Genomic DNA, 25,661 nt, shown 5'->3' on the forward strand with positions numbered 1-25,661 from the left:
GTGCCTGGAACATGGCAGGTGTCCAAAAATATTGAATGACTCAGTACATAATGTTGGTTGGATGAAAGAATGTAATTTAAAAATGAAGGCAACAATTTCTAATAACATTGGAAATCTGTCAGACATTCAAGGGTTCCTAGTGTGGTAGAATCCCATTACAGAAATGCCAGAGCTGTGCGAGCTATTAGCCACATGTGGCGATTCAAATTTAAATTTGTTACAATTAAATAAAATTTAAAATTCAATTCCTTAGTCACTCTAGCCACAGTTCAAGAGCTCAGTGCCTATCTGATTGGACGGCAGAGATATAGAACATATCCATCATCACAGAAAGTTCTATTGGATAGCGCTGCTCTTGAGGCAGAGGTGCCAAATCCTCAACCTTAGTCAGGGACTAGCAGCAAATTAAGGTGAGAAATCCTGAACAGCGTTGGCTGCATCTCTCCAATTCCTATTCTTCTCTTTGCCTTTGGTTATGAATGTGCCCAAGAGTAGAAATTGAATTGTTGCCAGAGGATATGGGGACTGTCACATGGCCAGGTAGCTTCTCTGCTGCCAAAACTGTAAGGAAAACACATCCTATGATTTCATTCCAAGTGAAATCCCATCAGTGAACACTGCACATAGCCAGGCAAGAGGAATAATCAAACTTTTGTTGTTTTAGGCCCTGTATGAGAGACAGAATCAGAGCTGGACTGAGATGTGTAGGCTCCTTGGGCAGGCAAAAACACTGGCACCTCTTCAACTGACATGCTTTAAACGTTGGTCCAACATTTAATTCAAAGGAGAAGTTAACCAGCATATGAAACAAGAAGGAGAAGATAGAAGCTGGTTGCAGCTTCCTCTGTTGCTCGGAGTAACTCAGCTCTGGGGCAAGTAAACCTCCTGCAGCTGCTGGGGCCCATTTTCCTAGGAGGCAACATGGTGCAGCTGCTAAAAGCAGAGGTTCCAGCCCTAACCTTCCTAGGCAGACCACTCTCTAGCTGTGCGATACTGAACTTTCCTAACCTTTCTCTACTCAATTTCCTCATTTATAAAATTGAGATAATTATCATAGCTACCTCACAGCATTTATGAAATAAAGTGTCTAGATCAGGCTCTTGCATGTAGAAGCTTTAAAAAATAGTAATTTCAACTCCTCAAGTATGCCATTGGGGGGAGGGTCAGGGGTGTGGAGGAAAAGGGAGTGGTAAATATCACTTCTCTTTCAAAGTCATTTGTCAAAGTATTCCTTCTAACCCTATATCTTACTCTATGAGATGCTGGGGCAAATATAATTTTCTCTATTTTTGTATGTATTCTGTGATGAATTAGTTCCTAGCTTTTTGAAAAAGTTATTCTTTTTTCTAATACATTATCCATTGGCGATTGCACTTTGTCCCTCAGTCCTGCTCCAAACAGCATCACCCCACAATAAAGAGCTTCTTGTCCCTCATACCCTATGCATTATGCTTGTGTGAAAAGGCTTATATCATCAGATAATTTAAAGACTGATGTGCTTCACAGTGTTGATAAAAAAACCTGAGTATTTCCTAAGTATCTTTTAGGCAGATAAGGTTCTTATTTTTCCCCTGGTTTCATAATTCAATGTGCTGCTTGATGCGTGCCTGGTAGCATATACGCAGGCTAGCTAAAAGATTTTGTTTTTATTCAAGAATAAGAATAGACATCCATGGTATTTTGACTATAAATTTCCTTCTTTGTTTTTTTTTTTTTCCTTTTTGCGGTATGCGGGCCTCTCACTGTTGTGGCCTCTCCCGTTGCGGAGCACAGGCTCCGGATGCGCAGGCCCAGCGGCCATGGCTCACGGGCCCAGCCGCTCCGCGGCATATGGGATCCTCCCAGATCGGGGCACGAACCCGTATCCCCTGCATCGGCAGGCGGACTCTCAACCACTGCGCCACCAGGGAGGCCCTAAATTTCCTTCTTTGCATCATTGCTAATCTATCACAGTAATCTTTCCGGAGTCCAGATGTGGCCTCAGAATCACTCTCAACACATCATCCTAGGAAGCCACTACTGGTTGATTATTGTTGACACTCAAGATGAAGGGGCTTCCCTGGTGGCGCAGTGGTTGACAGTCCGCCTGCCGATGCAGGGGACACCGGTTCGTGCTCCGGTACGGGAAGATCCCACGTGCCGCGGAACAACTAGGCCCGTGACTGAGCCTGCACGTCTGGAGCCTGTGCTCCACAACAAGAGAGGCCGCGATAGTGAGAGGTCCGCGCACCGTGATGAAGAGTGGCCCCCACTTGCTAGAGAAAGCCCTCGCACAGAAACGAAGACCCAACACAGCCATAAATAATAAATAAATAAAAATTTAAAAAAAAAAGATGAAAACTCATCATCCCTCTACCAAAGATAATAAATCTCAACTATACTGTCAAATGGTGAAAACCAATAAGATCATAGGGTCAAAGAGCTCCAAATTTTAGGCCTGTCTCTAAGACACTGAATTGTGGTTTCCATGGAGTTAGAAGAACCGATTCTTTATTGCTTACTTAAGACCTTTAGGGGGTCACTGCTCATGGACGGACACTTCATTTACATTAAATAAACCCAGAAAACACAATGAACATGTATATTAACTCTAGGATGGTTGTCCAACAATTAGGACAATAAAGGACAGGCTTTATTGAAACTGAATGGAGACTTTTCTAGTTTGTACTTTTCAGAAGTACAAACTTGAGTTAACCTTGGAGTCCTACTTTAATGCATCTTTAGTGTTTCTCTGGATGAAGAAGCTTTTGTAAGCAGGTAGTTACTGCTGTAAATAGTCTTCATAAATCCTGTGGCTCATAATCAACATCTGAGAATTGCATGCGAATCTGAGGGAAATCCATTAAGAACATCCCAAACATTATCTATTATTAATGATCACTGGGTGAGATGTTAATACACTGTATTTTTAGCAGCTGCAGGTTCTAATGTCAGCCAGGTTGATTCAGAATTCATTTCCCCTAAGGTAGAGGGATTAAATACCAGGAGAGCTTATTATCTGCACCTCACCCAGATAAGTTTTAAATGTATTTGTGGGTTTTTAAGCCCTCATGAGAGAGAAACTATGCACTGGACTTCAGAAAGAAAAATTTCCTAGAAATTAAGTGGGTAAAGAAATGTACATGGACATCTCATGCTAAGGCAGAGAGGCCTATGGCAGCATGCTGTGCTTGGAGAGCAGTGCAGGGGGACAGTTCAGCTGGGTTTCGGGTAAATGGAAGCTTCATTGAGATGGTCCTAGAGAGACGCTGGGGCCAGAATGCAAAGAGTCTTGAGTTTAAGTAAATGAATGTGGACTTAACCTGTAGACTAATGGTCTTCAACTGGGTTCTACAAAGAAGCCCCTGGAATTTTGAGGATGAGCTCCAGAGCTGCTTCAGAACTGCTTTAGTGGGTGAGAACCAGGTGGAGAGAAGGAGGCTAAGCCAGTGGTTCTCAAAGTATGGACCCTGGGCCAACAGTACCCATATCTCCTGGGTGCTCCTTTGAAATGCAAATCACCTGGCCCCAACCAGACTTACTGAATTAGAAAATCTGTGGTGGGGCCCGGCAATTCGTTTTAAGAAGCCCCCTGGGTAGTTTTTTTTTAATGCTAATGGTTTTTTAATCTTTTTTGGCTGCACCAGGTCTTAGTTGCAGCACCAGGGATCTTCTGTGCTGCATGCTGGATCTTTTTTAGTTGTGGCATGCAGACTCTAAGAAGCCCTCTGGGTAATTCTGACGCAAGGTAAAAATTGAGAACCAGTGGTCTAGGCCTTCTATCCCAGCTTCAACAGAGTAAACCTGTGTCTTGTCTGTTTTATAAATGGCACTTGTACCAGAGATTTCATTTGAGAAGGGGTCCAGGGGCTTTAAAGAAGTGAAAATCAATACTAGAGGCAAGTGGGAAATTGGGACTCTAAAATGGTTATCCATTGCAATCGTCAAGTTAAAGGAAAGTGAGGTAATACCTTCTAATGCTGGAGTTAATGGGCCCAGTGACTGTCAGTGGCTTCTCAAACAGCTGAGAGCCATCATTCACAACCAACTAGCATTACTTCACTTTTAAGTACTATTGCTTTTCTCATCCTTTTTTCTTTCTCTTTTTAAATTGTTCATACCTTTTGAACTACTCAGAAAATAATTTTCAAGAGAAATAGGGAGGTGAGCTGGATAGCTTTAAGAAATCCATAGAAATAAAAATACTAACAGAGAAGTCTCCCAGTCCTGTCTAAATGCATATTTTTATGCTGTATGAAGAGCTATAGCTTGCTCTTCAAGGGAAGAATTTTCAAGTCTGACAGATGTTTGGAACCAAGAACAGCTGTGATAAAGAAAGAAATGAGGAGATTCATGCTAAATACACTTTTCAAGTCAACTGGGTTCCAAAGACAAAGTTTGGCAGAGAGTACAAAGTGCTTGTGGTAACAATGCAATGACTTGTGTGAGTAGAATGCACATGAGGCATAGAAAGTGAAGAAGCTGTTTTTGGAAACAGCAGAGAAATATAAAGAGAAATTTAATTTTTATAAACTTTAAAAGAGCTTCTGCAGCCTCACAGATATAGAGAACAGACTTGTGGTTGCCAAGGGGGGGGGATGGGGGAGGGATGGACTGGGAGTTTGGGATTAGCAGATGCAAATTATTATATATAGGATGGATAAACAACAAGGTCCTACTGTATAGCACAGGGAACTATATTCAGTACCCTGTAATAAGCCATAATGGAGAAGAATATGAAAAAGAATGTATATACATATGTATAACCGAATCACTTTGCTGTACAGCAGAAATTAACACAACATTGTTAGTCAACTATACTTCAATGAAATAAATTTTTAAAAAGTTTCTGAAAGTGTGGTCCATGGACCACTCTTACTGGAATCACCTGGGGTTTTGGTTTCAAATACAGTTTCCTGCACCCCAGCCCAGCTACACTGAATCAGGATGCTTAGGGGACTTTTTCTTTCACTCTCCAGGTGATTCTCAGGCATGCTGAAATGTGATAACCACATGTTTATTTTTTTTTTTTTTTTTTTTTTTTTGCTGTACGCGGGCCTCTCACTGCTGTGGCCTCTCCCGTTGCGGAGCACAGGCTCCGGACACACAGGCCCCGCGGCCATGGCTCGCGGGCCCAGCCGCTCCGCGGCATGTGGGATCCTCCAGGATCGGGGCACGAACCCGTGTCCCCTGCATCGGCAGGCGGACTCTCAACCACTGCGCCACCAGGGAGGCCCCACATGCTTATTTTGAACGTTTTCTATATAACAAGTGGCCAAGAGTTAGCGAAGCAAATCTCAGGGGAACACAACTGGTACCTTTGAAGTCTGCACTTGCATTGATGGGCTATCTAAAAGTTCTGGGCAGTGGTTCCCTAAAAAGGATTTCTTTACAGTAATGGATTACCCAGCTCTGTGTTTTTCTCATGTTTGTTCTTTATGTTCAAGACCACATTTTCCCAACTTGGAGTTGAGCAATTCTAAAGTAAATTTAATCAGTGTAGAGAACTTATCGGCCAATTTATATCAATAAAAGTTTTCACTGGTACTTTCCTCCACGAACTATCTAGATTTTTTTTTTTAAGTCAATGCTTCATTCTCCCCATGTTGGCACACATGGAGGGATCAAATAGAAAACTCTAAGGCAAAAATATTTATTTTATTTTGCACTTTCCTAAATAAATGAAGCTACTCTACCCTTGTGGAATTTGCATACAATGACATAAGTATCCATATAACTATATCTTTATATATTCCACAGAGGGAAAAATCGCAATAATACTCTCTTTATGAAACTTTCTCCATCTACTCCAACCTCTGCCTCTTTCTGCCTTTTAGAATTCAGTAACTAACATCTAGTTGAAAATTATTTTCTATTATATTAGTTCAAATGAGATTGTACCTCTCCAGGAAAGGCCTAAAACAAGCATTCAAAAAATACCTGGTGATTGATTGATTTGAAAAGTGAGGTTATCAGTCCTACTTTTAAGTTTTCACTTAAAATTTAAACATACACATACATACACATATTATCATTTATATATAAGTATATATACTTAATTATATAAAATTAAATTTTATAGTATTAAATTAATATATCAATTAATTTCATTACACTGAATTTGAGTATATATAAATTCAGTTTAATAATATCTATCTATACACACACACCACCACACAAAACACCATACTGTCTCATATAATTTGTCCCTTTACCAGCTTTCCTTCAATCCTATTCAGATTGATTCTTTTTTCTGCTATTGGTATCCTTCCTTCTCACTTGACATTCCCATTATGTCTAAATCATGCTGGAATACAAACCATCGAGATCAATTACTTTCAGCAGATCTTACAGAGACAAATGATAGGCCTGTGGCATCCTTCAGCTTTAGCTGGAAATCTCTCGAGCAGCAGAAGGAAAGAGTGGCCACCACAAAGAATGATATGCCCTAGGGAATACAGTCTACACCTGGGGTTCTAAAATGACTAGTTTTCTGGTAACTTTCTCCTGTCCTTGGTCATTTTGATGTGTATTTGGAGAGAAACAAATTTGTCACATCTCTGGTAGGATTCAGTTATATAATCTGAAGCCATGCAGCAAAATTTTCCTTCTTCATTTCTACTTTGTGTTCCATTTATGCCTTTATTTCAGCTAATCCAAAAATGCAGGGACCCTATTAAGCTCCCTTTAAACAGGCAAATCAGACTTTTATTTCAAATACAGTATTTATCTCCCGTATTCAAGAGCAAGCCATTGCTCATTTATTCTTCACAATACCTGATGCAAATTCCACTGGCACATAAGGATGTGAAGTCTATTGGTGTTTGCCCCATTAATAACTTTCCAAGAGTTATGACTACTGAAAACTTTAAGGCTTTCTGTTACTGCAAGTTCTGCTTCTTGCCTAGGGTTATCTAAAAATGGTAAATCCGGATGATTATTTCTGGGACAAACTTGTCAAAATAAACATAAGCATTGATAATACAATTTGGATGAATGGGGGTAATCATCTCAGGACTCACATGCATTCAGATGCCTTTTTCATGCTGATGTGTTTCATCTGTGAGTCATTGCTCACAAACTGATAAATGAGGGGCTAGACCACATTTCTCTGCAATCTGAGACTTGGGTTGACAATTATCAAGCAAAGTAATCTCCAACTTCAACTCAGAAACCTACAGCTGGAAAGGTGCTCCTGCCTATGGGGAATGCTGGTCATCTTGGTTAGTCAACACAGCAAAAAGGGGAATCCTAGTATTTAACAACTGAGGTAATTGAATCTAATGCTACTTAGATAGCATTCATCTATTTATGTCTGCAGTGTTGAGTCATTTGTGATTCAGAAATAATATTTGATAATATTTCTAAAGCAATGAAATTAGGGAGGGAAAGTGACTTGTGACTCATTCTAAACTATGACAGATGAGAAATAGAAAATCCAGTATGTCAATAAGGAAAAAAACAAAGTTTAACCATTTCTTTCTGGTAGTATAGTCCACAGAACAGAGATGGGGAGAAAAGATAAAAATAAGAATTTAACTGCAATTGTCTCCTAGTCTATCCAAACCCATTTGCATTGGGAGAGATACAGTCTGACTTTTTCTACCTCACGTAATCTCATCTACAAAAGTTAATCAGTATTTCCAATGATAATTTGCTTCCAGAGCGATTCCCTTTCAAATTCATATTCTTGGAAGGTAGTTAATAACAGGGAATTTAAAGTCAAAATATCAAGTTCACAAAAGTTAAAACTACAAAGTGTGTAAATTCTATTCACTCCTCTAGGATTATAAATTGAAGAGCTTTACAGCTGAATATAAAAATTTATAGTGCTTGGGCCTATACTATTTAACAACCTATAAATGAACTTAAAATTTAAAAAATCATATTTAAATTACCAAAGTAACTGAAAAATAAAAATAAGTGATTTCAAATCCTGATTCATGTTTAATAAACAGGGTATGTATGTTTCCTATGTTCAATAGTATATGTATGAGCACACACATTTATTTATATAGATTTGTTTATATGAACATATAGTTATGTGTTTATATTTATTTGCAGTGAAACGTCTCAACTCTGTTGGACTTTGTTGAAAATCAAAGAAGAAATCCTTCTTGATGAATGAAGTCCAGGTGAGCCATTTTTTTCAGGAGCATATAATAAAGCACACTAATGATTTTTAAAATTGACTGCACATGTGTGGCTGGACAATTTCTTACCAAGGTAAATAAACATGATTAATTCTGGCAGTTATTCAGATGGCACACAGAAACATTCTGAATGCATTTTATCATGTTAAATTTATAACTGCTTTCCTGAAGCAGAGCACATTTTAATCATAACTTTAAAATATATACATATGGGCCTCCCTGGTGGCGCAGTGGTTAAGAGTCCGCCTGCCGATGCAGGGGATACGGGTTCGTGCCCCGGTCTGGGAGGATCCCATATGCCGCGGAGCGGCTGGGCCCGTGAGCCATGGCCGCTGGGCCTGCGCATCCGGAGCCTGTGCTCCGCAATGGGAGAGGCCACAACAGTGAGAGGCCCACATACCGCAAAAAGAAAAAAAAATAAAAAAATAAATAAAATAAAATATATACATATATATGTAGACTGGCAAATATAATGCTCTTTTTAGTCTTCTAATTCTTAATAACCATTTCTAAATGTTTCTGAAAATTACTGAAGTTTTAATTTTAATAATTCCAAAGATATAAAATTATATCTTAACTCTATCTTCACACTAGTTACACGCATGAAAGGACATGGTATTTTTGACTCTTAATTTTGGAGTTGAAGTATGATGATCTGGGTGTGAGAAAGAAAAGAATCTACATGATGTAGAGTTGATCAGCTTGGATGTTGGTTTGTAACCAGAAATGCATTGATTTTACCTTTTTTTGAATATACAGAATAAAAAAATTATAACAGAAAGAGGAAACTGAAGGCAGCTTAAATACACCTATATATTTAAAAGATAGTATCACTGAAGTACTAAATGAGAAACAGTAGGGCACATACCACAAAACACATTTCAGTGAATTTTTATAATACACCAGAAATGGCCTGGGATCATGGGCTGTGTGGCCTTGGGAAAGCATTTAATTTCTCTGTGTATCTCTCCCCTAGGTTAAATAATATATAGAGTCTTACCCAGCTCTAAAATGTATAACATTTCTCCTATATTAAAACAGAATCAGGAAAAGCAACTTATCAGAGATTTTAATATTTTTCAAGGTACCCAACCCAAGAAAATGACAAAAAACAAGCACTAGGTCCAGACTTTCATTGTATATAGACCTGGAAACCTGAAATGCTGAGGTTTCTCAAAACGAAATGTGCATTCTGAGTGCAAACTTGTATCTACTTTTTAGGGATACAGCAAAATAATTACAAGCACTAAAAAGAAAAAAAAGCACCAAAGCTAAAAACTGTGTACATTCTCTAACCTATTTCTGAATAAAGAACCAATTGCTATATTTAAATCAATGAGAACTATGGCTAAAAGCAAAGCATAGTTGAGGATCTCTAACTCTTTTTGGTAATAGACATGTGGACACATAGGCAAATGTGACTGACATTCACTATTAAAGAAGAAGATAACAGTAACTTCACTGAATTTGCCAGTAAGCAAACTCCAACTTGGTGCGTACAAAAATTAGCTTTTTTTCTTTTAGTATCAAAAGCTTTAACAGGGCCTAAAGTCACTGTCAATATTTGCAATGTTAAGCTGAGAGTCTTATGTCTCCAACCGTCTTCCTTTCACATGTCTAAGTTCGTGTACTAACCAGGGAAGTGTGCTGTTTTAATGGCTCACCCAGAGTGCTGGGCTGCTGGCAAAGACAAGAGGAGGACTGGGGACAGAGAGGGTATTAAGCTGCCATACCGAGTCTATTTTAAGTCAGGCTGGGTGAGAGAGAGGTGGAGGAGGGAGTGGCCTGAGTAGGCAAGCTCACCTGTCATTACTATTATTATAATGATATGCTTGTCTACTTACAAGACTTGCTATGAACTCTTTGGGGTAGGAATAGCTTGTTATTCTTTTTCATATCTTAGTGCTTGGCACCCAGTAGACACTTACTGTATATTTATGAAAGGAATGAATAAAAGACCCCCAACTCCTTCGGGGTTTCTTTCTCCCACTACTTTCATGTGTTAGGAGAACTGATTAGGTTACAAAGTTCCTTATTTAAAACTTCAATTGCTCCCTTGAGTTTTCTTCCTTAAAGTCATTCACACCTTCAGATGAATTACTCTGATCTAATCATCTGCATGAGCGCCTGCACTTCAGGATTCACTGAGGGGGATCTCAGATTTGGGGGAGAGGGCCATGAAAGGAAATCCTCCATGGGGTTGGGTACTTTGGACTGTTGAGAGCAGCATCAGGGGGTTGCTAGACCAAGGGAAGTGCGTGAGGGGTTCAAGAGCAGGTTACACAGGACAGAGTGGTTACCATTGCAGAGCATCTACTTTCCAAGCCAGTCTAGAGGGATCTGATGGGACAGGCCACCAAATGCTTTTGTAAACATTTAGCATTTGTACACACATGGCAGCTTGGGGAAGGTGGTGTTTGGAGGTCAAGCCTGGAAGCTGCACATCCTAGCTTCTCTCGAGTTACTAACCTGTACTGTATGGTCCAGGTTAGCTGTGCTTCATGTGTTAAAACCCAATTCCTGCTTCTCCTCAGTGGGAGGAGGACAAGAGAGAAGGAAAATGAAGAGAACAGAAAGGAGACCACATCCTATGACCCCTCCATCCCCCTAGTTCTCTTTTTTTTTTTTTTTTTTTTTGCGGTACACGGGCCTCTCACTGCTGTGGCCTCTCCCGTTGCGGAGTACAGGCTCCGGAAGCGCAGGCTCAGCGGCCATGGCTCACGGGCCCAAGCCACTCCGCGGCATGTGGGATCTTCCCGGACCGGGGCACGAATCCGTGTCCCCTGCATTGGCAGGCGGACTCTCAACCACTGCACCACCAGGGGAGCCCAGCCCTAGTTCTCTTTATCATCAGTGTGGACTAGTAGAGCTGTCATGGAATTGCCCACTTCATACGACATGTAGAATATGTTTCCCTGCTCTTCCCCACCTCCTTCCCATGCCAAATGATTAATCAACTCACACCCTCTCTTCCAAGCTTGGAACACAAGCTTAGCGCTCACAGGTCAACTCTGGGGCCTGGAAAATTACCTACCCGCCTTCTTCTGAATATTTATGCCCAAATGCCAGGATGTCGGATGCCCGTCCACTCCCATCACACACAACAACTGGCACAGGAGGGGTATCTCGAAGGTATTCCAAGACAATTGAGATCACATTGGGTCCTCCTTCCACAATGAGTGCCACCACTGGAACGCCTTGACCGATTCCTGCATTAAAAAAGGAAAAGAAAAGGGAAAAAAGAGAAAAGAACACAAAGCCAGCAAACCAAAGAAACAAAAAGAGAAACAAAAAGCACAAACTAAAATTACTGAGCATGGGGGAGGTAACAACATATGAAGGGCTAACATACAGAGCGAAAATGTACAGAAAACCCTTTAGCAGAATTTTCCCACTAGAGAGTCCATTCAACTCTGCCCCCTCCCCGCAACTCCCAGGGTGCTGGGGTTTTAAAGCGCTGATGACTATACCTCACAGGGGAGGCGTAGAGTGAGGAGGGTGGGAAAGGAATTGGTTAGTAGAAGAAGTGCTGGGCCAGCAGCCAAAAGACTGGAAGCTAAATGGGATCTTAAGCAAGTCTCATATGGATTCAAGGGTCAGTTTCCTATATGAAAAATGGGAAGTTAAAAAAATGCCACCTCCCTGAAGTCATCACAGTGCTAACAAAATGCCTAAATGGTTCTTTTTATCAAAGACTACCAAAATCAGCTGGGGGCATATTTTAACTTGTTGAATCAACTAGTGGCAAAATTAGGGGTCTATCTATTTCTGACCATAGGTGATAAGCTTGATTATGGATTCTTAACACTAGAATAGTTATAATAAATTACTCAGGAGATATGGCATCTGCCCTCTGCCGTTATTGTGTCCTTCACTACTGAGGAAGGTGCCAGGCACATGATGGGCAAACATTTTCTGAATTCAGTTGAATTAAGGGATTTCAGCTATTTATGCTGAGCCATAGACATTGCTATTTTCAAGTAAAAACTGCCCTAACATCAACACTTATGTATGTTCAATCTAACAGAGTAAAGAGAAGTATTAAAAACAAATGTCCATGAGAGACATGAGAAAGAAATTAAATTAGTTTTCAAGTGACATCTCAAGTATTATCGTTCACTGAATAAGTTTTTTTGCTCAATTTGGTACCACATTGTATTTTCTCACTCTATCTTCTCAGAATAGTTAGGAAATTGGGCAGTGCCATAAAAATGAAAGGGTTTTATAAGGTACACAAAGCAGTTATCTTAAAAAATAGAGTCAAGATTCTGTACCACTTCTGTAAATATGAACTGAAAAAAGCCCTTAATCACCTCAGTTCTTCCTTCCTCTTCCCCCTTCTGTTATGGTTTTATCTTTTATCTAGAAACTGCTTCCCTATGAGAAATAACAGTTTGGTGTTTGATTTCTTGCTCCATTAGTAAGAGATTTTATTAGACTTGTGTGACCTGTTTTACTTCTAAAGTATAAGTACATCAGTCTCCTAGGGCCTTATCTCTTATAAGTCAGTGTTTTTCATGGTTTGATTTTCATCTGTAAAGAATGGTCCAAAATGCCAGTTACACAAAAAAAGAGTGCTGTTTTAAATCTACATTTAAAAAATGTAAGAAAATAACAATTGTTGATTAAGGCAAGAAGCCAAGATTTTTTTTTGTTCCCCAGAAGGAATTGGGAGAGAGAGATGACCTGTAGCCCCATCAGAGTTTTCTGAGAACAGGGAGTTTTTGAGAATTACTCCTTCAAATCCAAGGAGAGGGAAGTAAAAGGTCATGCTGTTCTCCTTTGACCTCTAATGACTCAGACAAAAGGCCACTTTAAAGCTCTGTTGGGGTGTCTATGAAGGAGACACTTTCCCACTGCTATTGTTTATGAGGATTAAGTAAATTCCTGTTGAAAGGCACGTTAAAGATTAAGGGCTAACTTGAAATGTTAATACAGCACATTTCTTTCGGAGGAGAATTTTCTGACATAAAAAATACCCACCCCTATATGGATTTACGTTCTAATGTGCCTTGGAAAAGAGACTCTTTTCCAAGGCACATTGAAAGTTATTTTATAAAGTATTTTATGTTTAAAGTTTAAACATAAACTTAAATGTTTAAAGTGATTTTATAAGGTATTTCCAAAACACTATGCTATTTAGTTTTTCCCTTTGCTTTTCTTTAGCACATGTTCTCATATTGTTTCACGTCAAGGGACAATATGCTATACCTACTGTTTTATACCAAATGATATCATTTAGACTATTTCTAGGATCTTCTAAGAGAGGCCTTGGCCAAATTCTGATTCTTGAGCACTGATTCTATCAGTGGATCTTTACTCCTACTCACAGACCAACTGTGACCTACTCATGAAGGAAGAAGTCATAGAATGGATCTTCTAGAATGTTCCAGTGATCCAGAGTCTACCAGACAATAGGCAAGATGGCTGGAAAACTCTCCTCTCTTTGAGAGGAAACACAGGTGCAAAGGATCAATTTTCATAGGAAGATTTGAGAGCAATAAGCTGTCAGTTATATTTGTCAATAAATCAAATTGTTATAACCTCTAGAAATACAGAAGCATTTAGATGGTCAGATTTCCTACATTTGGAATGAAGCTGTAATTAACTGAAATGATGGAAAGAACTACATTAATTCAGATATATATTCCAGGGCTAAAAATTGGATGGAGTAAAGTATCAAAATATCATCTATTTTTTCATAAACTGAATATATCCAACATATCTATGCCTCCAAATTCTCTCCCATTTCCTTTAGTGATAATACATGGAAATTTGTTCTATAGACAATGAAAAACGTTTATAGCCTAAAACAAAAGCATTTTTGATTTTCTTAGTTATAGGTGGTAGAGAATCAGGCCGTGCCTAAAAATATGCTTTGTGTAAATTAAACTTGCCAATATATGGATATATGGTAACATTAAGCCTTTTTGTCAACACACACACACACACACACACACACACACGTCACACATATTACCTTTTCTTCTGAGAAAAGAAAATGATATCAAATAATTGGTAATGACCTAAAGCAATGGTTCTTAGCCTATTTTTTGGAGACAAGAATCTTTGAAAAGTTTTGTGAATCTGATGAAAGCTAATGATCCTCTTCCCAGAAAAAAAAATGCTCATAAGGACAGTCACAAAAATGTTTCTATGCATTTCAAAAGTTCATGGATCCCTGAAGCCTATTCATAAAAATCTTGCTAATGGACCCTTACAAAGCCCCACCCTAAATTAAGAACATTGATATACAGTTGGTCCTCTGTATCTGTGGGTTCCACATCCACAAATTCAACCAGCTGTGAAGCAAAAATATTTGAAAAAAATTCCAGAAAGATCCAAAAAGCAAAACTTGAATTTGCCGGGCACTGGCAACTATTTACATAGCATTTATGTTGTATTAAGTATTATAAGTAATCTAGAGAAGATTTAAAGTATACAGGAGGATGTGTGTAGGCTACAATGCAAATACTGCACCACTTTATAGAAGGGACTTGAGCATCCGCAATTTTGGTATCTGTGGGGGTAGGGCTGGAACCAATCCCCCAAGGATACTGAGGGACCACTATATATGCAAAGAGCATCAGTTTATGTTCTTTTATGAAGCCCACTGAGGCCTCTGAGACAGGTTCTAGAATGGGTTTTCAAACAAAACTCTATGTCCAGGGAAATTATATCACATTATTACTACCCGGTTACAGTGACTGGCCAAAGTTTCCAAGGTGAAGCACTGTCTATAGGTTATTTCTCCTCCCATCCTTCACTCCTTTCTCTCTTCCTTGTTTTTATTTCTTCTGTTCACATTTTCTTTTCTAAATTACATTTTAGACGTAGGATATTAAAAAAAGTCTCTAGAGAAAACCACAAATTTACAAATCTGTAGCATATGACATCATTAGTACAGAAAAAGCATTTTAAAAAACAAGAACGGTATATTCTTTATTAGTGAAATAAAGAAAACGTTTTGGGAATTCACTGCAGATCCAGCTGGATTCATAAGGACCACTACCATTTTCTTTATGCCCACAAAAAAATTAACATAAATTCCTTTGAAGAGCCTCACAAATGTAAGCCTTGCTCAGCTGAAACTACTGACCATTCACAAAAAGTAGTTTAGATTTATAGTTTTAAAAAAATATGACTTCTATTATCACCAAAATGTTCTCATTTTATCTAGGCCCCTCAGAGATCTTTTTGGTCAATACTTGTTCTTTTGGTTTTGGGGAAAGTAGGCTAATTCCTTAGTTGATTGCAATAATTTTTCATTTTCTACTATAACCAAAAACTTCTTAGAGATTTCCATTAGAATTTAATTTTAGAGCAACGCAGAGTTGCTTACTCAGGAAGAGGCAAGATGTTTGCCACACTTTTTAGTTTCTGTAATTTTGGAACTGGAAGCATTATAGCCTACAAAAATGTGAGCTTGAGTAATGGACTTAGCAACTACATTCTAGAGGATTCCAGGTTGACCTCGGGCTTTCAAATTATAAATTGAACCCCAGTTAAGGGTTCTTTGCAGAAGATAACCTCTTAGACGTTTGTCCCATTTTGTTATGACCACTATGCAGTTAAGCCTGGGCTTCCAATAATTCAAATGTTGTCAAAATTGGCGTAAACAAAGATTGGGTTGGGTGGTGTAAAGAAGGAGGTGGCAGGGGGAGAAGAATGTCTTAAAATTCTGAAAGACCTTTTTCTTCTCTTTCTGCCGACGTGAGACTATAATGTAGGATCAGTTCAGCCACTTGTAAAAATATTTGGTGTATTGTAGTGAAATGCTTGGATAAATAGAATTTTGATCAAACCAAATTAATCCTTTGGTTTACTGTCAACATCATTATATATGATCTAAAATGCCAGTGGGCCTAAGGAATAATATTTTTGCTGTTGGAAAACGGTTTATATTTACATGGAGATGGAGCATAGAAGATTGATATTTAGCTAAATCTTAATGACCAAAGCCACAGATCATGTGATTATTACAGTACAGGTCATTTAGAAAGGAGGCTTCAAACTCTACGTGAGCGATGACTTCTTGAAGATCTTAATCACTTTGAGAATGAGTCTGGCAGTGATGGGCAGGCATTTCTGTTTACCAGCTAAAGCTGTTGAGCAATAACATGAGCACAGTTAACACACTGGCCTTGCCAGTTCTGGGATTATGTGATTCTTGATGATTTAGAAGTTTGTTTGGAGAATGCATATGCTTTGAAAGTGTGCATACAGTGAGAACTTGTCAATATATTTTATGTTGCAAAATTTTAAATTTATATCATTAAAATGCATATATTATTAAAAAGCACTGGGCTTCCCTGGTGGTGCAGTGGTTGAGAGTCTGCCTGCCGATGCAGGGGACGCGGGTTCATGCCCCGGTCCGGGAAGATCCCACATGCCGCGGAGCGGCTGGGCCCGTGAGCCATGGCTGCTGAGCCTGCGCGTCCGGAGCCTGTGCTCTGCAATGGGAGAGGCCACAGCAGTGAGAGGCCCACATAACGAAAAAAAAAAAAAAAAAAAAAAACACTGAACATGTCCCCTTTATCCCATTTTTCATTTGTATAGTCTGGTCTTTGATTCAATGGTTGACTCGACCAATAGATATACTGGTCACCATCTCCTGTTTCTGGACTAGAATGGGGCCATAAAAACTCACTAACCCCTTAAGATCTTGTATTTTACAAACAGAACTTTATACAGACCTGGGGGGCATTAACAATTACTGTAGTGATGGGAGGAGAAGCAGTCAAGCTATCTGCTTCATTTTAATGGGCACCAGTTTACTCTCTACTTGAGAAATAGTGGCGGAAGTTTGCATAATACCACAGCTTTTCACAAATAGTTTTAGAATTAGGTTCTTGCTCCCCTTAATGAATCTCTTCTATGGTCTGCAAATTGTGGGATGGATTTACGAAAATTAGATAAAGCTGGTAATCAGCTGTGTTTAACTGACAACACTCGATACTATTCTTATTTATTAAGTTTAAGGTGCTTCTTATAATTAGGAAGATTCCCAGAATGTGAATATTCAGGTACAACTGTAGAATATTACTGTATAGAAAGATAATATTTTAATATGCTTTTTTTTTTGGCAAAAAGAAACGTGATTGGAAATCTTTGAGCTACTAAGGAACAGAGTGAGCCCAAGAAAATATCTAGGAATGACATAAGAAAACAAAAATGCATCTCATTTTAACTAGAATGTCTCCTCAGTCTTCAATGGAAGCAGATGTTTTAGATATTGCCTTCATGTTTTAGAGACAGAATACATTATCTATTCAAGACAACAGAACTATTACTGGAATGTGCCTGATCCCACTTGGAAATGGGTAATAAACCCATTCATTTTAGCAAATCCTGATGATGTATTCAATTGGTAAATGCCAATCCCAGTTCAAACCAATTATGTATATCCTTACTACATTTTTTTTGCCACTATAATTCTGCACCTAAATGGATGCTTAGAAAAGCATTTGGAAATATAAAATACTGCACAAATTATTAAGCAGTCAAAAGGAAACCACATGCAACAAGATGCTTCACTTTTAGACACTTTTGGTTTTCTGGTGGGGAAGAAATTCCTTGAAAGAGGGCTGGGGTCTTTCCCTGAGGCATAAATTTCCAACCCATTGGAGGACTAGGCAGGGGTAAAGATAATGCAAATTGCTTAAATGTCTTTTCCTATCATCACCAATCCCTATGGCAACTCCCTTGTCGATATTTAACTTAACAGACCCCATCCATACACAATCTTTCCATATTTAAAGCTAGTGCCAATATTCCAGAATAAACATACATGTATATTTTATCTTGGCAGTTAAAATCTCAGTAAATTTGGCTGAAGATATGAGGTTGTCAAGACGCTGAAGATATAGAGTTTGAATTCATGGAAACACATCTCTGAGACAATGATAAAAGACTGAAAACAGATGGTGCATAGCATTTCTTACCCTGGGGACTAAGAATGTTAAATCTACTAAATTAATATAGCCAATCCCCTTTTTTTCTGTTTGTTTCCAATGCATTTTTTTCTGTTGTTGAACCAATCTATTTTTCGCATTATCAACGCTGCAGGTATTTTCTTAGGAATTCAGTACTAGGCCCCACCAGAGGACTATAATTTTGGACACTGCCTTCTTGCTTTGCTTTCCCATGTAGCGACTGAAGGCCAAAGGCCAGAACTGGGGGAGTGGATGAGTGGATTGAATGTAAAAATCTTGAAAGCCAACCAAAGAGGTCACTGTGGCATGTGTACTGGCAACTCCCATCATGTCCTCTCTATCCACACTCGCCTATCAGAGAACTGAACTGTCCGCAGCACAGAAGAGCAGCCTTACTTGGCATCTTTCAAAGCTGATTGGAATGGAGGTAGATTCCAGACCTGCAGTGGGCCAGATTTGCCTTCCTGCAATTTGAATGAAGACCTTGAACCCGAGGTGAGTAACTGGGAGGGACTGGGAGGGCATGAGTATTTGGGGAGTAAAGCCTCTATTAGTGATAGCTCTGATGGCACCATGTCAGGGTGAATAAACAAGCAAAGAAGTCTGTGTGCAGGAAGAAAAGAAGGGAACTGAGTGCATCACAGAGGAGAGATCACGTGGCCTGAGTGAGAGGGAGGGAAAGAGTGTGTGTGTTTGGGGGTGAGAGAGAGAGAGAGAGAGAGAGAGAGCGAGAGTGGGAGAGAGAGAGGGAGGGAGAGAGAGGAGAGAGAGAGGGAGAGGGAGAGAGGGATTTATTGCCTGGATTATTAGTGACTTTTCAGTTCAAGATACAGTCACTTGGCTGTAGTTTGTACAGAGTCCCCTATAGATCAAAGGTAGTAAACTTTTTTCTGTAAGGGGCTATACAGTAAATATTTTGGGCTTTGTAGGACAATGGGCAAAATAGAAGACATCATGCAGGTACTTATATAGCAAGAGAGAAAACAAATTATACAGAATGTTTATAGATGAATTGCAAAACACAATTGAATACATTTTTTTTTTTACTACAGGTCTATTAACGAGAAAAATGGAATTTTCAGATGGAGGCTGAAATTTGAATTTGATGTAGTTTTCATATGTCACAAAACTATTCTTTTATTTTCAAACATTTAAAAATGAAAAAAAACATTCTTAGCCCATGAGCCATATGAAAACAGGGTGGGCCGTAGTTTGCAAACCTTCCTCTAAACACATTTCTCTTTATCAGAAATACTCCTTTATATATTTTGAGTGAGTTTCTCTTTATTGCCACCAAACATTCCCCTCCCCAGCCTCACCTCTGCTGACTCTAAGGAAGTCTTCGCCTGTCCTTAACAACATGGCAAGTCCTCAGATGCTCTTTTCTCAGTCTGAGGACCCTCACAGGGAGACAGTATTTGAGGGCTCTTTGTAAGAGAAAAATGGAGGATAGCAGAGATTTTTTTTTTTTTTTGAGGTAGGGCTTTTCTTTTTTAAAATTTATTTTATTTGTTTTATTTTTGGCTGCACTAGGTCTTTGTTGCTGTGCGTGGGCTTTTCTCTAGTTGAGGTGAGCGGGGGCTACTCTTCGTTGCAGTGCACGGGCTTCTCATTGTGGTGGCTTCTCTTGTTGCAGAGCACGGGCTCTGGAGCGCAGGCTCAGTAGTTGTGGTGCATGGGCTTAGTTGCTCCGCAGCATGTGGGATCTTCCGGGACCGGGAGTCAAACCTGTGTCCCCTGCATTGGCAGGCGGATTCTTAACCACTGCACCACCAGGGAAGCCCTGAGGTAGGGCTTTAAGAGGCAATATTCAGTTCTAAACTGGGTGTAAGCCTACCATCTACACAGTGTCAGGCAGGCCTTCATTTTGGAGCTTAACTGATGCTCATGTGGGAAACCTGGTTACCAGTCATGGTGAGCCGCTCTGCTTCTCTCAAAGAGAAGAGGACTCACTCATGGGGTCGATCAAGGAGCTTCACTCAGACAGCGGAAGGGATTCAGATGGTCTTCAGAGAGCTCTAAGCCCAAGAGCAGAGAGAGCAATCCGTCCTCTCTGAATACCCTTGGCTCCTGGAGAGTGGCACCCTCTTCTACAAGCCAGCCAGGCTGGGACATTTGCTTGCTCCCTCCCTGGCAATGTGGGCCCAAGACTGGGGTTTTGCCTTGATTTCAGTGGACTTTTCTGGAAGCATTTCTTCATGCAACACCACGACCATCTCTGCCCTATACTCTGGAAGCCTGGACCTGTCTCACTCAGATGATGACTCTTTTCTTTAGATCATGGGCTGCCTGGCTGGAACTGGGCTGAACCTGTCCTGTCCTGATCTCTGACTCTGATTCCCAGTTCCATGACTGCCTCTACCTTCATTTGTCTGCTGCTTCCCGTTGACGCCCACTTTCTAACTCAGCATGGGTCACTCTAGTCTACTTTACCTCCTTGCTACTGTAAACTTTGATAGCATGTCTAGACCTTGTACTACTAACATGGTAGCTGGAACTATGCACATCCTAGAAAGGCATAAATACATCTTGATATGAATTGATAAACCAACAATATATTTTAGAATTCTACACAGTGTCTAATACACAGAGTTGGCACACAATTCACAGCATTGTTTTGAGTAATGAGTTATTTGTCAAGTACTTAGAACAGAGTCTGGCACTTACTGAGAACTATATGGTTAAACAAATATAAAGATTCTTATATATACTTATTAGGTTTGTAAAAGGTTTCTATTTTAACTGTATAAATGATTCATGACGACAAATGCATTTTATGGATTTAAACCAAAAGTATGCTCCGACAAATAAATAATTTGAAACACACTTTTCCAAAGTTTGAATATTCTCTCATGCAGACCAGTAATATGCTTAGGAAGGCAAATTCCTTTATCTCCTATCCAAAACACTGAAACTTTCTGCTTTGGGGTAGGTAATCTTTTTGTCACTCCCCAGATGTCTTCTACCAAGGGGCCTCTCCTCAGTGCTTCAATCAGCTTAAGTCTTTTGAATTCTGTGGGCTGGACAAAGATGTAAATGCCAAATAACAAAACTCATAAGTTGACTCCAAGTATATTACATGCTAGTAAACAAACTTAGCTTTTGACTTAATCAATGGAAAACAGTTATTCCCTCATGGCCAGACAGCTCTGATTAAAATGTTCTGATATTAACGTCTGTATGTTTCCAGGACATCCAAGCAACATTCCAGGTGAATCGTTTCAAGAAAGGGAATGGACAATTCCATGGGCTGTAAGGCAAGTATTACTCTCATAGAAGGAAAGAGCCAGCGTTTTTTTCTTTGGGGCCATTGTTTGCAGGCTGAATGTTTTAATGTAATTGATCTAAGTCTACAAGAAAACTCGCTCAAACAAAGCTACAGTCTTCTTAGTTTCTGCTCTGTTCAAAACCCACATCAAAAGGCATCCTTGCCTTCTCAAATGTAAGGTAATCAAAGTGATTCTAACTCATTTTACTTTATAATTCCTTGCCCACACTCCCCTATAAATGTGCCAGGATCTAGGTCCACAGCTCGTACAAGATCATTTGGCTTCTTGGCAGAATTAGTAAGCAGCAGAGCAGCCAGGGGAATTATGATTTGGAAAGACCTAGTCCACAGTGCAGGGCATGGCTGGGTAGGAGAGGTAAATGGTAAGAGAGAGGGAAATGTTGCTGGTAATGGCAAAATTGTATATTAATTTGCCCTTCCAAAATAATTTAAAAAAAAATCTCTGCGTCATTTGAAGGAGATTGCTATTACTTCTCCCTGCACCAAATGTGAAAAGTTCTATTCTCTCTTTAAGGCACGTTCTTTTTGACTTACTCTTCCTGGAGAACTTATATGCATCCTGCAGTTCCCAGGCTCAAAGACAAGTCTTCCTTAGGCCCCTCCCTTTCACCCCCACCAGGCAGAATTAACTATTCTCACTTTTGTGTTCTTATAGCATTTACTTTTCTTAAAAGCCCATGCCAATGAATATACTTTATAAATTTGTCAATCAACTACTATGATATCAAGGAAAAAATTCTCATAGTACCTTACATATCTCTTGAAGTTTTCTCTCATTAAATTACATGTTTGGACATCTCTTTTCTCTGTAGGTAGGTTTATCTTTGTATTCCCAGCATATCATAGAGTGTTCTACATGTAGTAGTTGTTCACTAAAATCTGGGGTACAGAAGGAAGGCAGGATACTGAATCACCTCAAGTATATCCTGATTGCTCATAGGTTATATGACAATGTAATTATTTCTATAGAAATTTTCAAATGTTTTATGACATAAGCAATTTTCCCTTAATCAACTGACCTGAGATCCAGGGCACTTAGATCTGATTTAAATTCTCCTGAAATCAGGAATGATGTCAAATGCCCAGTTTCTACGCTCACTGGTTTTCCTGTGGACTACTGAGATTGCTTCCTAACTGATTTCTCTGCCTCTACAACAATCATCATATAACTGCTAGTTATCATCTGTAAATACAGTCTTCTCTGTAACAATATTTAGTGGGTTCCCATTGCTTATAGATAAAAGCCCAAATAATTTTGCATGACAGACAAGGCTCCCTATATTCTGGACCCAACCTTTATTCACAGCCTCATCTCTCTCGCCAGAACTTTCTGTTCATTCTGATTCTAGTCTCATCCAGACTATCTTCCTTATCCTCCATCTAGGACTATTTTTAAATTTCCCTTTAGCCATCCTAATTTTCAGAGAGGAGTATCTTTCCCTACTCTTGGTTTCATGAGGAGGAATTTTTCCTAAGCAGATCCTTGGGTTTTCTATGCTTTTACTCCTTGGTAGATTTGAGAAGAATAACTGATTTGCCCATTCAGTCTCGCTCTTCTTTCTCTTGGCATCTTCCTGCCTGCAGGAAGCCTGACATCTCCCAACTCCTCCAGGGCCCTATCCCTGTGGGTGTATGTGGTGGGGTAGGGAATGAAGGCTTACTGTGGAATTCTGCCTAATTCTGGGGAGTCAATAATCCCACTTGGTCAACAGTCTAAAAGCCATGTCTGCTAACTTGTCCCCCAACTAAAAATGATATTCTGAGTCCCATGAACTACTTCTTTCATTTCTCAAAGTGTTTAGAACTTGGAAGAGGAAAAGAGGTGCTATTTATTGCAGCCCCTCAGAAACCCTAACTCAATCTGCAAAGTCCAGTTCAAATGTTACTAATTCCTGAGGCCCTTCCTAACTCCCTCAGGCAGTATTAATTATTCATTCCTTTGTAGTCCCATTATTTGTTTACTTATTTTTCTACATATCCTTTGGCAGTTTTTAAATTCTGCCTTGCTTTAATGAAAGTTTCATCCACTACATTGTAAACTCTTTGGGACAGAAACACCCACACCCCTCTTAGACAACATTCTGGTTTCCATAGTGCCTCATACTTAGAAGGTAGTTCAAATAAATGCTTGTGAAGTAAAATTAGAAGGTACAATGCCTAGGGTCTATACCTTGGGACTAGCACAGCTGAAACAACATGAATAGATGGGTTGTTATAAGGGGACTAAGTATCATACCTCAATACTACTGATGCAAACTACTGAAAGTGGAGATGACAGCCATTTAAGTGGTCCCTGGTGTCCTTTTACAGGCCTTCACTATTGGTCTTAGTGGTGGTCAGAGACCAAGAAAAGAACACGCTGAATGACCTGGGTGGGTGCTCACACATTGCCTTGTCCATCTGGATTAAGTCTGCAAGAGTCCAGATTCTTAGGAACTTGAATAGCCAATTTCAGTTCAGCTGTCTTGTACTTTTAAATTGAAGCCTTATTATTTCTCAGAATTGGACCCAGCTGCAGTGACAATGTGTCCTGGACACTGGGAAGAAAGACGCGAACAAAGGTTTACACTCTTCCCCTTGCTGGAAGGCTGTCCGTGAAAGCTATTATTTCCTCCAGTTGAAATAAACAGGGAACTACATGACTGAAGTAGAAACCTAATTCTGTTCTCTCTGAGGTGATGGATATGTTTTAGCAGCTAACTTGCTGTAGGCCAGGAGTGACCTTCATTCACCACAAAGGTTACTGAAGTTATTAAAATAACTGACTGCCATTATCATGTATGAGACAAAGGAAGGGTGCTGATTATTTGGGAGCTAGTAATGGTATTTAATCCAATTTCTGCCCAGCAGTTGGGAAAAGCGATACATTTTTATTTGATTATCTGGCATCTTTTCCAAAAGATAATGTGTCCAATCTGATCAAATTTTCACTGTTACTAAATCCTCAGTGAGAAATATGATGACAATGTCATGGGAAACCTTCTTTCCTCTGGTGTCAAGTTTCCATGTGGAGGGCTCCATTAATGTGACACATCTAGCCCCTTGTCCTTCTCTTGTCTCTATATATAGAGTTGAGTAACCTGGTTGGTGGTGGCTAATGTCCATGTTTCTTGATTGGATAGGACTAGTCTACTAAAAGTCTCTCAGTGAGGAGGATTTAGCATCTTTTCTCATCTTCCTCTATGGACCAGTGCCAGTCAGTGATATTAGTAAAACTGTTTCTGTAGACCCAAATTTCTCCTCTGGTTGGCTGTCTGAGGGCTGAGGTAAGCAGGCAAACCCATTTGGCCCTCACAATAAGTCATTATCTTCAACTACTTCATCATTAATAGAAGTGATATTTTGATCTCCATCTGCCTAACTCCAGTGTTCAACTCTCGGTCAATTTGAATCTTGTCCTGTCAAGAGTGAGTTATAATTTACTGGACTTCCTCAAGCTCCAACACCATGAGTTACAATGTAGTCACTTCTGTTGCTGGTGTTCATTTTGCAGCAGCATCTAACAGACCTGAACCTCTGGTTCAAGTTTGTTAACGTGATCTTATTTTTTAGATGCAAATACGGCCTTTTCTGAAAGACAATTTTTTCTTAATGTCTTTACAGCTCCTTAAAAGGAAACAACAATTGCCACAGATTTTAAAAAAGCTTATTAAAAATGGAACCCAAACAAGGGGGCTTATGAATTCCTGGGTTGCAGTGAATGATTTCATGTAGTGAAGTCCACTCGGCCAACTGACTGAAGGCAGTTTCCTATTCCTGTAGGGAAAGTAGCGGCTACGAAGCACCCACCAGGTGCTGGGCACTCAGTCAGGCAAGTTGTATATGCTCACTTAATCTGCTCACCAACCCTATGATAGAGATATTATCATCCCCATTTTACAGTTAAATAAATTGAGGCACTGAGAGTAAATCACATATCTGAACAGGGTTTCAGAGACCTATTAGGAAATTCAGAGCCTGCACTCTACAATCTACTCGCCTGTCTCTCACTAGGGTGACCAGCTGATTTATCATACAAAAACCAGGACATTCTTGCAAGTGAAGAGGTCATTAATAATTACTCTGGGATGACAAGGATCAATATAAACCAGAATTATTTAGTTTTGGACAAACCTGTACATATGATCACTCTAGGGTCTCAAACTTGTTTCTAGCAGATTTTTAAAAATAGATGCCAATTCTGTATATTTAGAAAGGGGCCTGAGTTTGTTCACTGTTCCTTTGTTCACCTCCTCCTGGCTTAAAAAGGCTAAGACTCACTTGTTGCCCCTCCCTGATTCTTGAGATCCAGTTTCTAGCTCCATC

The 25,661-nt window shown here is 39.5% G+C and overlaps 1 protein-coding gene across 4 annotated transcripts in view; it reads right to left on the reverse strand.

Moving 5' to 3' along the window:
• TRPM3 (transient receptor potential cation channel subfamily M member 3) overlaps positions 1–25,661 on the reverse strand; it is an 832,457-nt gene that overhangs the window by 172,698 nt on the left and 634,098 nt on the right. For all 4 annotated transcript variants that reach the window (XM_060100866.1, XM_060100865.1, XM_060100863.1 and 1 more), the window contains exon 7: positions 11,167–11,341. In XM_060100866.1, the coding sequence (XP_059956849.1) occupies positions 11,167–11,341 (175 nt within the window). The remainder of the gene's footprint in view (positions 1–11,166; positions 11,342–25,661) is intronic.

This window comes from Mesoplodon densirostris, chromosome 6 (assembly GCF_025265405.1).
Source record: "Mesoplodon densirostris isolate mMesDen1 chromosome 6, mMesDen1 primary haplotype, whole genome shotgun sequence".
NCBI lineage: Eukaryota > Metazoa > Chordata > Mammalia > Artiodactyla > Ziphiidae > Mesoplodon > Mesoplodon densirostris.